The sequence below is a fragment of the Eptatretus burgeri genome, chromosome 15, assembly GCF_056783735.1.
Source record: "Eptatretus burgeri isolate ZD-2024b chromosome 15, Ebu_testis_v1, whole genome shotgun sequence".
NCBI lineage: Eukaryota > Metazoa > Chordata > Myxini > Myxiniformes > Myxinidae > Eptatretus > Eptatretus burgeri.
The window spans coordinates 31,358,327-31,375,652 of NC_140975.1; the positions used below are offsets into that span (position 1 = coordinate 31,358,327).

At 43.1% G+C, this 17,326-nt stretch overlaps 1 protein-coding gene across 1 annotated transcript in view; it reads right to left on the reverse strand.

Moving 5' to 3' along the window:
• The window catches only part of LOC147011840 (uncharacterized), a 128,856-nt gene that overhangs the window by 36,341 nt on the left and 75,189 nt on the right, over positions 1–17,326 (reverse strand). The window contains exons 16-19 of the mRNA XM_085857221.1: positions 12,424–12,583; positions 11,788–11,954; positions 11,435–11,657; positions 9,652–10,895 (exon numbers count right to left, since the gene is read on the reverse strand). Coding sequence (XP_085713347.1) covers positions 9,652–10,895; positions 11,435–11,657; positions 11,788–11,954; positions 12,424–12,583 — 1,794 coding nt within the window. The remainder of the gene's footprint in view (positions 1–9,651; positions 10,896–11,434; positions 11,658–11,787; positions 11,955–12,423; positions 12,584–17,326) is intronic.

The window sequence follows — 17,326 nt, forward strand, 5'->3', positions numbered from 1 at the left end:
CTGTAAAACTCAATTTCTGCAGCCAAGAAATTTACAGAATCATCTGAATCCTTTTGGTCTTTTTCTGCAACTGGTTGCTTGACCGGGTTGTATTTTTTCCACTGAGTTGCCAGGCAGGTATTATGATACATCAAATCTCTAAAAAGTGGGTCCTTTGAATTTATCAGTTCACTGTAGTTCACCTTCCACTCATCATTGTTGCATTTTTGCACAATCACTGCCATTTTTTCACCAACATTTTGACTTTGACATCTGTGAAGAATATCTGTATTTTTACCCTGACAAAAGAAGCACTCAGCTTTATTGAACTTCCTTATTTGGGAACGTGTGCATCGTACTGGTGCAGAAGAAGATTGTGTAGAGCTACAAGATCTAGGGCGACCTCTCTTTCGCTTTAGCTGGGTAGAGTCCTGTGTAGCGAGGGTTGTTTCATACCGCCTGCTAGATCTTCCATTGTCTGTGACGTTAGTAGTTTCTGCATAACATGGAGCATGCCACCTCGCATGTTGGTCCTTTAGCTGTTCTGCAGTTATATCACCCAGACGGTTATGAATTCCAAGGAATTCCAGTTCACCTAAATCAGCCCTACGACGGACAGAATGCAGAAATTTTTCATATGATGAATATTTTTGGTGTTGTCTCAACAAATCATTGCGATGTTTTTGACATTTAATACACAGTTTATAGTTTGTATTGGTGCGTGGTCTTTTTGTAGGTGGCTCTCACATCTTTCTTCAGGCTGTTGTAGCTATATTCTCAAAAAAGCAGAAACAAATATTTAATAAATATTAAACATGTGATAATAGGTATTTATGGGAAAATAGTCAAATTAGGTCATGATAACAGCTATGAAATATCAAAAAAAGAACATAATAAAAATTTCATTATTTTGGCTGCTGCTATAAGCTAAAAAATGGAATTATTGACAATTTCCTTGTCAAGTTTTATACTTAGACCTTTATAAAGTATCACAAATGATTGCTAGCCCTCTACAACATACATTTAGACACTAATATCATGTAAATACCTCTTTCAGAGGTAAAGATATGGTCGGAAATGTGTTTTTACCCTCGCAAATTTCAAGATGGCCGCCAATAATCTAAGATGGCGGCCAAAAAAAAATGCCAACCAGAATTTTTGATAAATTTATGGTCCATAGTCACTAAAAAATTAGGTTGGAAAAAAATTAACCCAAAATTTTCACGATATTACACAACAGCATATACTAAAGATTTTGAGGAAGCCCTACCGTAAAAAACCTATCTCTTCCATCAAAATTGACCAAATCAAATCTGATTTTTTTTTATATGTTGTACTTATGAACATTACGCACAGCTTCTAGAAATGAAATTGCGAGAAAAAAGTCAAGAAAAAATTAAATTAAATTATAAATATAATAATAAAATAAACAAGTCTGAAGACGACGATGGTTCACGAGCGGTATTTGACGATGTAGATTGTTTCAGAAGTCAAGGATGAGACAATGTGATAATTATTGACCAAGTTATAAAAATGATCAACATAATGTGGTACGAGTGACGTACGAGTACGGGTTATTACGAGTACTACGAGTACGGGTTATTAGCTGCAAAATGTCGAAAACCCGGTTTCGTTCAACAACTTTCAAAATTTGACCTTTGCATATCCTTTAAAGGTCACAAAACAATGTTGTGGACATTAAAATAAGGAAGCAGGATACGTACTATAGCTTATTGGAGTTAGTTCGTTGAAGAAGGTAGAAAACCCGGTTCGATTCCCACAACTTTGAAAATTTGACCTTTGTGAACTTTAAAGGTCAAGGATTATGATCTTTGGTGCAAAACTTCCTCTGGAACATTCCAGGAACAATATAACGTCATATAGGCTATATGGAATTTCGCACTCCTCGGATTATCCATACTTTGATGAAATAAGCGTAAAAACAAATTGAAGGGGGCGCCACGGGCAAGGTGTTCGAGATAGAGCAAAATGGTTTCAAGACTCGAGGTGGGGAATGACCTTAAGATTATGCATAAAAAATATTGTCATCCTCGCTCTCAATTTTTGGGCGGTCGTATGATTTTTATGTCAAAATTCGCAATTTTCCAAGTTCGTAACCTTGTGACCTTGACCTTGGGAGGAAAATGAAAAATCGAGCTCCGTGGGGCTATGCAGGTGCCATTGGGCTAACCAAATACCGAACCCCTGCCAGATTCGACAAACTCCTCGGAGAAGATGGATTTTTATGTCAAAATTCGCAATTTTCTAAGTTCGTGACCTTGTGACCTTGACCTTGGGACGAAAATGAAAAATCGAGCTCCGTGGGGCTATGTAGGTGCCATTGGGCTAACCAAATACCGAAACCCGTCAGATTCGACAAACCCCTCGTAGAAGATGGTTTTTTATGTCAAAATTCGCAATTTTCTAAGTTCGTGACCTTGTAACCTTGACCTTGGGACGAAAATGAAAAATTGAGCTCCGTGGGGCTATGTAGGTGCCATTGGGCTAACCAAACACTACCCTCGTGTGTGATGCATCAACGGAACAGTCGTGCTCTTTTGTTCCTGCGGCATTCCGCCATACAGTCCTCAACATTTTTCACTCACTCATGCACCAGGGTACTCAAGCAACCCAGCGACTCGTCACCACGCGCTACGTCTGGTCATACATCAACGCCGACATGCACTGTTTGGCCAAGCAATGTCTTGAATGTCAATGCTCCAAGATCCAACGTCATAGTGTCGCGCCACTTGGTAGCTTTTCAACACCAGATAGGTGTTTCGACAGGATCCATGTGGATCGTATCGGTCCCCTACCACATTCAAAAGGACACCGCTATTTACTGACTTCTGTTGACCGCTTCACCCGTTGGCCGGAGGGAGGCTGCATTGATACCTGACACACCGCATCTACCATTGCCAGGGCCTTTGTCCACACGTGGATCACCCGTTTTGGTGTTCCATCAACCATCACTATGGATTGTGGTGGCCAGTTTGAATTGGCTCTATTTTGCGAGTTCACTCAACTCCTGGGTACCGACCATGTGCGAACCACCACTTACCATCCAGCAGCAAATAGTATGGTAGAGCATTTCCATTGCCAACTCAAGTCTTCCCTGAAAATGCATGACAACTCCATGTACTAGACATATGTCATACCTATAGTCATGCTTGGTATGCAAACTGCTCTAAAAGATGACCTTGGATGCTCCACTGCAGAGCCAGTGTACGATGCACTGCTTCGTCTCCCAATACTCAACAGTGTTCTTCTTAGAATCCCATGACACCTTGCCCAATGCCACCAAACGCAGCCACAGCACTGCAGCCGCTGAATGAGTTACTCGCAACCTGTCAGCACCCTGAGGTGTTCCAATGGGTGGAGCCAACCTTGTCAGCCTTACACACTATCAAAGACGCACTGGCTCATGCCTCACTCCTGATTCATCCAAAGCCAGAAGCCCAACATGCCTGATGATAGATGTGTCTGAGATCACAGTGAGTGCGACCCTGCCAACTGGCATCCACTGGCCTTCTTCTCTAAAACTCTGAAACCAACAGAGTGTAAGTGCAGCGCCTTCGATCGGGAATTACTCACTGTATACCTCGCCGTCAAGCACTTCTGCCACATCTTCGAGGCCACACAATTCTCTGTTCTGACTGAACACAAACTTTTAACTTTTGCTCTGTTCACCCATTCATACTCTTACTCTCCTCGCACATTTCGGCAACTCCGTTGTATCTTGCAATTCACCACCGACATCCAGCACATCAAAGGAATCGTGAACTTAGTGGCCGACGCTCTCTCACTCATCGAGGTATTAACATTATTTTCTATCACCCTCCCACTGCACAACGGGTCGACACCTACTACAACAATACAACATCTAATACCCTTACCGCTCATATGACCGACCTTACAAAGTTCTGCAAAGCTCCGAGAAGACCTTCATATTCGATATTAACTGTAGTCATGAGACAGTCTCCATAGATCGCTTGAAGCCGGCTTTTCTTGTTGCAGCACCAAAGCTGAATCTCCAACTGACCAACGGGTGGATACCTACCACAACAATATCCTTACCGCCGTATACAACTCGCTCTGGACGTCATGTACACTTCCCAGAATGATATTTATGAGAGTACATTTGGCTGTTGACCATTTCTCTTTGCTGTGACTTTTATTTCTACGACATTATGCATTTTGTTTGTACCTTCCCTTTGATTAAAGCACGAAGAGGGAGAGTAGTGTAGCAGCATCATCTTGGATAATATGTAAATATGGTTGAGTTCTGATTGATCGAGGGCTTTGCGGTACCGGGTTAGCCAAACGAAGGATGAGTAAGGTATATGGTTGCTTTTGTTGCTTTTTATATCCTCGTGGAGGATCTTAAGTCTTACTCACGTTGTTGTTCTTGTGGACTTTTTTGTTTCACAGCCTACAGTTTTCATCGAAACTTCCTGAAACTTGGCATGTACATGTAAAAATACTCTGCGCAGACAGTAACCATCTCCAATTTTGAAAATTCCTCCTAGAAAAAAAGTTATGACGTCAAAATATCTCCGCTAATGGAAATCGCCTAAAACGTTATCTCCGAAACTAAGCAAGCTTTTTGAATTCTGTTTGCGGGAATCGAACAGGGCATTAGCAGAGATGAATTACCACACATATGATGCATCACTATGACGTCGTATCAATTTTCACGATGCCATTCCTATTTTTTGATATTTTTTGTTTCACAACCCAGAGTTTTCATCGGATCTTTGTGAAACTTGCCATGTATATGCAGAAAGCCCACACGCAGGCAGTAACCATCTCCGATTTTGGAAATTCTTCCTAGAAAAAAACTTGACGTCATAATATCGCAGCTAATGGAAATCACCTATACCACAATCTCCGAAACTCGGCAAGCTGTTTGAATTTTGTTTGTGGGAATCAAGCCGGGCATTAGCACAGATAATTTATCGCAAACCTGATACATCACAATGACGTCATATTCGTTTTTATGACGTCATCATTAAGAGGACGAGTATCTTAGTTCATTCGAGCTTGTTAAAATAAACAGAATTGACAAGGAATCCGACCACCTCTGACATCTTTTCTTCCATGTTAAACATGTACATCACGGCTGGCAATGTGGAATGAAAAATAACATATTTTTTATTATTCATCTGTGTTCTTTAGTTCTGTCTGTATAAACAATCTGGGGCAGTATATGGTTTAAAATATTAAAATAATAACTGCAGTTAAAGCAGTTTTATAAAAAACACGCAAAATATTTACACATATTATACAAAGGTCATATCACAGCATCGTTCAACATCGTATTCAAAATGTTGGACGTGATTGTAAAAACCTTCAACAAGTTTTCGATCTGGTAGAAAATTTAAATCATATACTAACAGATTTAGGCAGATAGAAAATTAGCATTCAAGCTATGGGTGCCTTTTAATGAGATTTAACATAAAAAATAGGATATTACATGTGCGATTAAAGCTTTTACACACGTGTAAACTTAGACCTTGGTAAGGTCAGCAATAGTCATATTGTTATAGAGAACAGTATATACGTTATGATGAATGGAGCTTTGCTTTAAATGCGTGTGTTCCATGAGTGTTGATCTTCAGTTCCACCGTAAAAGGTCTCCCCATGTATGCTCCTGGCTTTTCGTGCCATGATCCTCGCTCCAACCTTTCTTGCCAAGATGTGCACAGAGCTTTGCTGGAACGTGAGCAATGGAGAGGTTGCTGTCAAATTCACAAGATTGCCACTCTGGTGTGTGTGTGTGTGTGTGTGTGTGTGTGTGTGTGTGTGTGTGTGTGTGTGTGTGTGTGTGTGTGTGTGTGTGTGTGTGTGTGTGTGTGTGTGTATACAGCTGGGTTCTGTTTGTTTACGTATATACCTTTATAAGCCTCCCCCTCCCTATAGCATAGGGGAAGGCTTATTCCTGTTGTAGGGTTGGTTTTTACAATTGGTACCCCCAATTTTTAATTATACCCACAGGGTTTGTGGGACCCTGAGGAATACTGAGCCATTTAGAACAAAAGAAATTCTGTTTGTTTTTTTCCTGCACTCCCAATTTCCAGAATTTCCAAGCTGTATCTTGGAGCCAGCTGGGACTATCGGAATTAAATTTTGCATCATTAATGCGAATAGAAAGTATGTGGGGTTGACATCATTTTTTAAGGTCATGACCAAATTATAGACATTTAGACATTTTCACCATAATTCAACAAAGGTTTGACCGATCAGAACGAAATTGCCCTCTCGATATAGCCGAGATCGAGCAAGGTGCATTTATGCCTAATTTACATTATACCAAGCTGTTATTTTCTAAAATCCTCACTTTTCATCCGATCGACTTGAAATTTGAAGATATATTATATTTCAGGTCGAATAATTCAACGAGCCAATTATTTTTGAGGCCAACATCGAACAAAAGGTCAACATTGGCTCAAGGTCAACAACTAAGGTGGTATTTCTAAAATCCTCAATTTTCACCGCAAATGCTTTTTGGATTGAGACAGAATTGTTACCATAGGAGTGACTACTCATGCAGAATGTTTTATTGATAATTATGACATCATCGGTCACGTGGTGTGGCAGCCATGATGGAAAAAATTTGGAACTCTGTGTCTCTGAAACTGTGCCAAGGAAAAATTGAAACTTGGTACAGGGCAAGTACTCCTCATGGGGAATAAGTGTGATTTTTCATGATGTCATAGGTTCCTTCGTTATAACGTCATAATTGCATATGTAGAATGCTACATGTGATGAGTATAAAAAAAATTTGAGCGCCATCTCGGGATAAAATGGTCCAGAGGAAAAAATATGACGACATCATCGGTCACGTGGTTTGGCAGCCATATTGTTTTTTAAAAAACTTTCAAAAATCTTCTCTGAAGTGGCTGAACAGATAGAGGCGAAACTACACGTATGACCACCTATCCATGAGGAACAAACCACATATGACATCATAGGTCACACGAATTGGCAGCCATACTGGATTTACCAAAAAACCGATAAAAATCTTCAAAAAGACTGGATAGATCGAGGGGAAACTTCACACAAATGTTCCCCACGCCTTTTGGAAACCAGCGTATTCACAAATAATTGATGTCACATGGTCTGGTAGCCATATTGGATTAAGTGAAAATCTTTTTAAAAAAATATTTCTCTTGAACTGCTTAATCAATTGGAGTGAAACTTCACAATTATCATGTGGCAGTGATGGGAAATATATGTTTTAAATTTCAACCTGATCAGACACATGGTCTGGCAGCCAGAATTATTAAATTTTTTGATTTGGGTTTTTATATATTTATTTTTGAATAAGGCTCACTTAGCTGTGCCTGGATGGGTTTGAGGGTAGAGGAGTAGCAGCTGAAATACTAATCCTATTCAGGTCCCTCCTGATGACTTCGTCTTTGCTTTTTGCTTGTTTGGGTTCCTCTGATTACTCCAATGCAGGACTGTACCTATTTGTTCTTTCATTTAATTTGAATTGAATTAATTTTAATCCCATTCTAAATTGAATTGAACAATGAATAATAATTAAAAAAACGTCATGGGTCAGGGTCAGTTGTCCGATCAAAGCGGGGTTGCATCAAAGTGGGACGTCTTGGTACCCAGTCATCACTGCCAGCAGTAATAAAGTGGCAGTTCTCGTTATGTCTCATTAATTTTGTTACACACCAGTACACAAACACCACACAAAATATGTCCTGGTAAGGGTCTGCAATCTCTGTTTGCTCTTTTTCTTGTTCCCCATGAGAAGTACTTGACATTTGCCAAGTTTCAATTTTTTTCCATTGTGTGGTTTCAAAGATACAGAAGTCCAAATTTTTCCTTTTTCCAACATGGCTGCCACACCACGTGACCTATGACATCATAATTATCATTAAAACATTCTACACGAGTAGTTGCTGCTATGGTGAAAATTTTGTGTCATTCCAACAAGCAGTTGCAGATAAAAACCATACTCACATTCTGTGCGGGCAAACAGAGACACAAACGGACCCAAATGCAATACCCTCTCCTCCGGTGAGGGTTATGATCCCAGGTATATAACCACGATGTATATATGCACATAAACCGTACGCATGTTTTTGCTTCACAAGTATAAATCGGGTTATTTTTAAGAAGAAATAGCAAAGCCTAGAAACAGATGAAACATGGTGGGTTAGAAGGTTCTTCCTCTTCATTTTTGTTCTGGTTTCGGCTCGAGTGTGCGTTAAAGCAAACTAATTTTTGTTTTGGTTTGTTATCCAAGTTGTCTATATTGCTTTCTTGTCAACAAAATATATCAGTAAATGAAAATTGATTTTCCTATTATTTTGCCGAAAAGTCCCAAACAGGGTAGGCTATATGGTTCCTCCTTCTTCAATGGGACCAGTTTGGTACATGTATTGCAAAGCGATTGCCGCTCTTGTTCACCTTGAGAGATGGGTATTGTACACATGTGTCGCAGCATAGCTTATCAGTGTGATCACCTTCGAGCTGTCTGATCCTGGATTTGCTCCCCCCATGATGGCAAATTGTACAAATACTACAATCCTGGTGCAGTGTCAGCAAGTGGGCATTGCATCTTTTGAATATCTATATAAAGCTGGCTGTTCTGTGTGGGAGCAAGACAGTTGGCCTCCGGTGAGGGTTATGATCCCAGGTATATAACCACGATGTATATATGCACATAAACCGTACGCATGTTTTTGCTTCACAAGTATAAATCGGGTTATTTTTAAGAAGAAATAGCAAAGCCTAGAAACAGATGAAACATGGTGGGTTAGAAGGTTCTTCCTCTTCATTTTTGTTCTGGTTTCGGCTCGAGTGTGCGTTAAAGCAAACTAATTTTTGTTTTGGTTTGTTATCCAAGTTGTCTGTATTGCTTTCTTGTCAACAAAATATATCAGTAAATGAAAATTGATTTTCCTATTATTTTGCCGAAAAGTCCCAAACAGGGTAGGCTATATGGTTCCTCCTTCTTCAATGGGACCAGTTTGGTACATGTATTGCAAAGCGATTGCCGCTCTTGTTCACCTTGAGAGATGGGTATTGTACACATGTGTCGCAGCATAGCTTATCAGTGTGATCACCTTCGAGCTGTCTGATCCTGGATTTGCTCCCCCCATGATGGCAAATTGTACAAATACTACAATCCTGGTGCAGTGTCAGCAAGTGGGCATTGCATCTTTTGAATATCTATATAAAGCTGGCTGTTCTGTGTGGGAGCAAGACAGTTGGCTTTATGTCCCCCATTCAAAGAATGGCATGCCCACGATATCTCTCGAAAAGAGTAAGCCCTTGTGTGCCGGTACCCTGGCTTAAATACCCTGCTTAGACATTCATGGTGTATGTAAGTCATTTCTAAAGCAATGTGGATGTTAAGGTGGATTTGGCTAATGGTAGGAACATAATTCATGGAAAGAAGAAAAGACAAATCAAGTGAACTGGATGTTGATATAGCAAAGTCACAATGGCCCAAATGGCCTCCTCATTTTCCTTGTGTTACATATGATCAAAAAGATATGAAAGCATGGTGATCTGGAAATTTATAACTATGCCATAATACTCTTTAATAATAATAACAGTAATAATGACAACAAACAGTTAATAGAAAATGCTTCTCGTTTTTTGGTGGATTAATTGAAACGTGTAATCTGCTCACTCGATAATTACCTTTGCAAGCATCTTCTCACTCGGATCGACCGGTGGTTGCACCTGTATCATGGTGACCAGATTGCTCGTATAATTCGCCGAAGCCCCGTGATCTTTCGGTTTCCCATCACAAGTAGTCTTGTTCAGCAAGGAATGCACCGATTGCCGATGAGAAGAGCCCGTCGTCCTATTGTTATTCAACAAGTCGGACATTGCAGCCGACGAAAGATGTCCATTTGCTTTGCAGCTGATCAATTGGATTGCTCGAGCCTGACGTTGGGGTCTGCCGTGGACCTCTTGCGGATCAGGAGAAAACTCCCTTCGAGGCCATTGTCTCAAAAGTCTCATTTGGTCTGTGGATACGTGTTCGAACAACGGGGCCTTCTTATTGTCGGTCTTTCCTATGGGGTCTTCTTTTGTTGAACAATCTTGCGATTTCGTGATTGCACGGTCAATGCCCAAACGTACATGTGGCTTCAAGGATTCTCCATCTGATTGTTGAAAAAATGAGCAGCTTGTGGTGTCCAGTTTGGTATGGTTGCTTGTCGATGAAAACTGATCGAGTATTTTACATTTGGAAGTCGTGCAGTCTTTCTTGGGGATACACAAAGTCGGGCTTTCATACACTGGTTGATCTTTTGAGATGAGATTACTTTTCCCTTGGCAAGAAGAGCAACGCGTCGATGTATCTGAAAGGTTACTCATTGGAGGACACCTTTTTGGAGATGATTTGGTCACATCCGTGGAAATGCTTTCTTGTACTCCAACGATTTTTCCATCTCGGCTCTCATGTGATTGCTGAGGTCTCCTGAGCAGCCGCCGAACCACCATCATACGTGAAGATGTCTTCGTTGCATGCACGTCCTCCAAACTTTGGCTCGTGTCAGACCTTCGGCAGGGTCTTGCCCGCGTTTCCTCTTCGACCGCGTGTCTTTCGGTGCTTGGACTCCACGGATAACCTGAAGTGTCCTCAACCGACTTTTCCGAGGAACCCGTTGAGTATGTGCTGCGGAGAAATTCTTGACAGGAGTAGCAGGCCTTCACACCTGAACCAAAATTCTGTTCCTTCAGCACGTGACCTGGTATATCAGCTGACGATTTCCTGAAGAAATGATGTCTTCTGTCCCTTTGTGACCAATTTGGGATGGAATTCCTTTGATTTGACATGGGCTGAGTAGAAGAGGAAGATGGCGATCCGATTGAAACTTTGCTTGTGACGATTTGGTCCAGAGTAATTTCATTTCCCACTGACAGCAATGAAGTCTCTATGTAAAAAAAAAAGGAAATACAAACAAAATATGAGTTTTCATTTGGTTTTGAAAAATGTTCCTTCAGGTAACTCACCCTGAGCTCCACTCCTTCATTTTAAGGGTACAAAATCCCACAAGGAACTTTAATGCAGGAAGTGGCCATTAGGCCCATCAATCCTGAAAAATCCTGCAAACACTGCTTCTAGGTACCTATCCAATTCTGGTTTAAATTCATCCACTGTTTCTACTGCCACCACCTTTCCAGGGAGACAATTCCATGCATTAACTACTCTCTGAGTGAAACACCCATGCCTCAACATCATCCTAACTCTCCTTTTCTTTACTCTCAAGCTTTGGCTCCTGGTCCTATCACCATCAATGTTCTTTGATTCTGTGACTTCTGAGAAATTATTTGAATTGTTTTATGTAGTGTTAAAAAAAAAATAACCACACCGCAGAGTCAGTAAAAATTCAAGTTATTGGGGTTAGGTGTATCGTAAAGCTTGTGACGTGGTGTGCCGCAGGTGGAAGGCCTGTGGTCACCCAAGCAGTACTTGGTGTTGGAGCCTCGGTGGTCCAGGAAGGAGACGACAAGGTGTGGTGCGTAGTTGGCAGGCAACAGTGAGAGTATGGCGCTTGAGGTCGTTTCGATGTCGATGAACCTCCAGACATCCCGAGGATTCGGGCCAAAGGCACGCCACGAGACGGTTGCATTTGCCTTGCTTGTCGTAAAACATCAGCCAACCATCGTCTCTTCTGCCATGCTTCCTCAACCCTCTGTAAGCAAAAACATTTTGCAGTGCAGGTTACAATGTTTAGAGTTTGTGTACAGGTGAAAGACCGAGGTTGCTGAAATTGATGGCAGAGCTTTCCTTATGGTCATGCATTGGTTGAAGCAATTGTTTACCTGCGTCAGGCAGTATACGTTGTCCAGGTGAAAAGTGGCTTCGGAAGCATCCTGCGTTTCTAGGACCTCTCGTATCGCTTGCTTTGAAGCCATTGCCTCGATTTCAAGTCGCAGGAATAGCGCAGCGTAAAGAGACATGGTAGCATTGGCATAGGTCCGGAAGTGAACTAACCATGAACAGATAGAAACAGAGTTCATCCATCAGATTTGAAAGCAAGAAATTCAAATCGATCGGAATTTCTTCAAAGCGTATCACATTTGCCTCAAAAATGGGAAGGTGATTCAAATTCGACCTGGAATTTTGGTGGGATAAGGTAAGAGAGGTCGGCAACAAAGAAACTTAACATCCTCTCAGGCTGTCATGGGGGGGGGGGGGAGGGGGTGCCTTTGATCCGATGCTTTCATGGTTTCAAGCACCGTGTCATGCCGCAGAACACACTGCACGATATTCATGCATGTCCATGTGATATTACAGATTGAGAGGATGAAATTTGTTTCCATTCAGGGGTGTTCATTTTATTCTGACACGGCAGTAGTTAACGAGTCTAAAAATTGTCCAGGCCGAGTTTGAAGGCCCCTCGTATTTCACCGGTTATAGCTTATTGTGAAGGAACAGCTTGACCGCAAGTCACATACGGATCTCAAACATGAGCAGTGGTAGGGTGAGGTAGGTTGAGCCATATCCACCAGAGCTGGGTAGTCGGCAAAGTAACTCGGAGGGTGGCAGCAGGAGGAGGAAGCTCACATCTTCTCCCAGTTCCAAGACCTCTGATGTGTTGAGGCGATAGCCTTGTATCTGCAGCGCAAAATAAACCATATTCGATGTTTCAAATTTTTCGACCTATCTATATATTAGAATTGATATGATTGTTAAAAATTTAAATCATTCCCATTGCAAAGCAGGAATCCTTACGAAGGAGGATGCCCCATGAGAAATAACCTTTTCACTCCGATGATGGTCTCTGCACGCTCACCTCGAAGCCATCGAGCTTGGATTTGAATTCCGACCCAGCTATGAACTGTCATCCCGGTGTTTCACTGGTAGGGTGATTCATCAATGTGTGTGCCGTCCCTCGGATGGACGATAAACTGGGTGTCCTGTCCACCGGCATTAGTGGGTGGATGTTAAAGAACCCATGGTGTCATTCATGAAGAGTATGTGAGCTATCGCCAGCATCCTGAACAAATTCTAAATTCCTGTTCTGACTTCCTGAGTCGGAATGGCCACCCAAACAGGACTGTAGCCTCGTAACTGCTTCGGTAGCAACATTGCTCTGCATAAGACATGCGACATCATGATGAAGAAGATGATGATGATGATGATGATGATGATGACAACGATGGTCTCCGAGTGCAGTTATAAAACAGGAATGATGCTGAGGGATCTTTTAATGTGAAATTTTAATCTTAATGGGAAGGTTCAACTCTCATGTCAAACCATCATCAATGAAGAGCTGACATTTCGGGCATTAACCTTTTGCCTATCTCTGACAAAGGGTTAATGCCTGAAACGTCAGTTTCTCCTTCTTTCATATGGCGGTTAGCATACCTCGATCAACATCCTGTTGATTTCATTCATTGCTCTTCCTGCCTGCTGAGACAAGCATTCTGATGATGTTCTTTGTCAATATATTGTAACTTCCTGTGATATATATCCACAAAGTCCTAAATTTTCTCCCTTTGAGGTGGGCATCGAGTGTGTAAGTTGTCTGCAACTTGTTGAAAGAAACGTGTTTTGGGTCATGCGAGACAGCATGCACATGTACCATGTGTTGGGTGTCACAGGGAAATGGAACGTCATGTATTTCTCCACGACGTGCCTGTGCCTTGTCCGATTGGTAAAGATACAGGGGTTGGAGCTCAGCCTCGTGAGAAATCAGGGGGTGGAACAGTCTTGATAAAGTCTGCCAATGTACACAGGCTGTGTTGTGTAGAACAAAACTTGCACACAGCCCCCAAGAGACATACTCAAAACAATGTGTAGGCCAATATATGCCCACCTTTTGAGTACAGAATCACTCAATACTCGTTCTGTGTGCAAGTATAAAGAGGCCTGGATGATTGAATAAAGAGTTAGCAAAACCATTAAGGATAAGCATTGGACGTCCAGAATTTGTGAAGAGACTCAGTAAATGCAGATAACAACGAGGAAGGCACTCGGTAGAGTGCGTACCTTCGTCACGTAATGCCTGATCCACGAGAACATATCGGCCCAACACCTTTTTGAAATACCATCCTACATACAGTATATCGTTTTTTTTAGCCCTATCTCTCAATGGTGAAGAATCACTTTGAAAATTAAATAATTCTCGTTTCCAGATCTGGATTCGGATCTTCACCAAAAATTGAATCAATTTGTCGCGGTCACATTCCCAACATGTCCACCAAGGTTCATCCGAATCCGTCCACAACTTTTATGAGATATCGTGCTATATATTAGTTTAGCCACATCTCTCAATGGTGAAGAATCACTTGAACAATTATCAGATCCGAAAATTGGATCTTCACTGAAATTGAATCAGTTCTTCCTTGTTACACACCCAATGTGTTCACTAAGTTTCATCTGAATCCGTACAAGACTTTTTGAGATATCATGCTATACATCATTTTTGGCCCTATCTCTCAATGGTGAAGAATCACTTTAAAAACTTCTCGAAGTCGGATCCTGATCCAGGTCTTCACCAAAATCTAAATCAGTTCGTCATTGTCATATTCAGCATACCCACCAAATCTCATTTCTATTCGTCCACAACTTCTTTGAGATATCCTGCACACAAACAGACAAACAAATAGACAGAGAGGGGTGAAAACATAACCTCCTTCACCTTCAGTGGCGGAGGTAAGAACACTTGTTTAGATAGTTGTTGTTTCCCCCTCCCCACCCGCAATAAGATGACGTTCATCATCATCTATCCCCTGACCTCACAGATAATTGGGACATAATTCTGGTGTTTCCTTGAGCAAATGGACCCCGCTGGTGTGGATCTCCTCTCAAGGCTGCACTAGGGCACGAAGTTAATTTGTTCAGGATGTCAGCGATAACCCACAAACTCTTTGTTAAAAGACATCGAGGGATCTTTCACACACACCAGCAATCAATGCTAGTTGACGGCCCCCAGCTTAACGTCCATCCGAGAGACTGTACGACGCATCAGTCAAACAATTTATCACAATGAAGTTGCAAATCAAACTCAGCATAGAAAGCTCAGGGTCAACTGCGCTACCTCTGCGGCACCCTGTCGGACAAGATGAAAGTTGAGAGTGGCACAACTCTCTGACAGATATGGATGAAACTTTGAAGAGCAATGATAGTAAGATATCAGTGTTGTTAAACAATAGCTTGGTACCTGTGCTTCACGCTAATGGGAGGCCAACATCTCAAAAAAAAAAAAAAAATGTTTTGAACCAGCGGATGTTTCCACATGCTGTAAATGTTTCAACTGCAAATGCCACACCTCTGAATGAGTTCACATGTGGAGGTCAGGTCAGGTATCGGAGCATGTGCCAGAACAGCGCGTCGCTGCATCCACTTTCCGCCGGTACTCCAGGGGCCTCCGTCTGGCCATCCCCCAGGCAGATGCCAGGCCCATCCCCATCTCCTTGAGATGATGGTCAACCTGTTGCAACCATGAGGCACGTGGTCGGCCCACTGGCCTCCTCCACTCATGAGACTCCCTCGCTGAGAGAATCTGGTGAGCAGGATCAGCGTCAGGAAAACGAGCCACATGTCCATACAGCCGCAACTGACGCTCACGGACTATGCAGGTAACAAATCTCATCCGAGTCTCTCTCAGCAACCGCTCGTTGGACACAAAATCCGACCAGCGATAGCCAAGGATTCTCCGAAGAGACCTGGTACCAAAGGAATTAAGTCTCCATCTCAGATCCTTGGTCAGAGTCCAAGTCTCGCACCCATAGAGCAAGACTGGAAGTACCAAGGACCTGAAGACTCGGACTTTCGTCCTCCCGCACAGGTACCGGCAGCGCCACACCCCATGATCCAGTGAATCCATGACTCCCCAGGCCCGACCCAGACGTCTATTGACCTCTGACTCGCAGCCAGCAGAGACATGAATATCACTGCCAAGGTAAGTGAATCTCTCTACGACCTCAACATCCTCACCACAAACAGACACAGACAGGACAGCAGCATCCAAGATGTCACCGAAAGCCTGGATCTTAGTTTTGACCCAAGAAACCCGTAATCCCAACGGCTCCGACTCCTCATTCAGCACCTCGAGGGCCCCCAAGAGGATGTCTAAAGTCTCCGCAAAGATGACTGCATCATCTGCAAAATCAAGGTCCGAGATCTTGACATTCCCAAACGATGCACCGCAACTTGATCTCTCCGACATCCTCCCTAAAATCCAGTCCATACAAGTGCTGAAAAGTGTGGGGGCAAGTACACATCCCTGACGAACTCCAGTAACAACTGGAAATAAGTCAGAGATGGTACCACCACACTTCACAGCACTCTCAGTACCAGAGTAGAGTTCAGACATCAGATCGATCAGTTTTGGTGGCACCCCACGAAGACCAAGAATCCTCCAGAGGACATCCCGATTCACTGAATCGAACGCTTTACAGAGATCAACATAGGCTGCAAGCAGCCCCTGCCGAAACTCTCGTCTGCGATCGGTGAGGACACGAAGTGCAAGGATACGGTCAATCGTTGACCTCTTTGGTGTAAATCCTGACTGCTCTGGACGCTGGTGCTCAAGCAGATGGTGGCGAACCTTATCAAGAATTATCCGAGCAAAGACCTTGCCCGGCACTGAGAGCAGCGTCACCCCTCGGTAGTTGTTGCAGTCTTGGCGATCACCCTTCCCTTTCCAGAGAGGGACAACAAGGCCCCTCTTCCAGTCAGTTGGGATGATGCCTGTGTTCCAGGCAGAGCACAAAACTGCATGCAACGACACGAGTGCAGCATTTCCACCAGCCTTGAGAAGTTCGGCATGGATGCCACAGATCCCTGGAGCTTTACCCCGTTTCAACTGGTTCACCGCAGCCCGTGTTTCCACAAGCGATGGTGGACCACAGTTGATTCGAGGGTCAGCAACAGGGATTGTAACACCCTTGACGTCCAACTCGACAGCTGGGGGATCAGCCCGGTACAACCGCTCAAAGTAACCAGCCCAGCGGGCCTTCACTTCAGACTCCTCTGTCAAGAGCCTACCACTCTCTGCTCGAACTGCAGTGCTCCGAGGGATGGGCTTGGATGAACGTAATGCGCGAATTCCCCTGTAAGCGGGACGAGAATCACCTGTCCACAGGTGATGCTCTACCCCCTCACAGATTCCTCGCACATAGGCCTCCTTGTCCACCCTCAGTGCACGTACAGTTTTACGCCTCAGCTCCCTGAACAGCTCAGCTCTGCCATTCAGCCTGGCCCTGCGACTCTGGTCAATGGTATCCAGTGTCCCTTGAGAGACAAAATTCTTCTTTGCCCTGCGGTGAGCTCCAAGGCATCCACCGGCAACATCAAGGACGGTGGTCTTGAAGGCGTTCCACAACTCTTCAGGACCCCCCAAAGCACCCA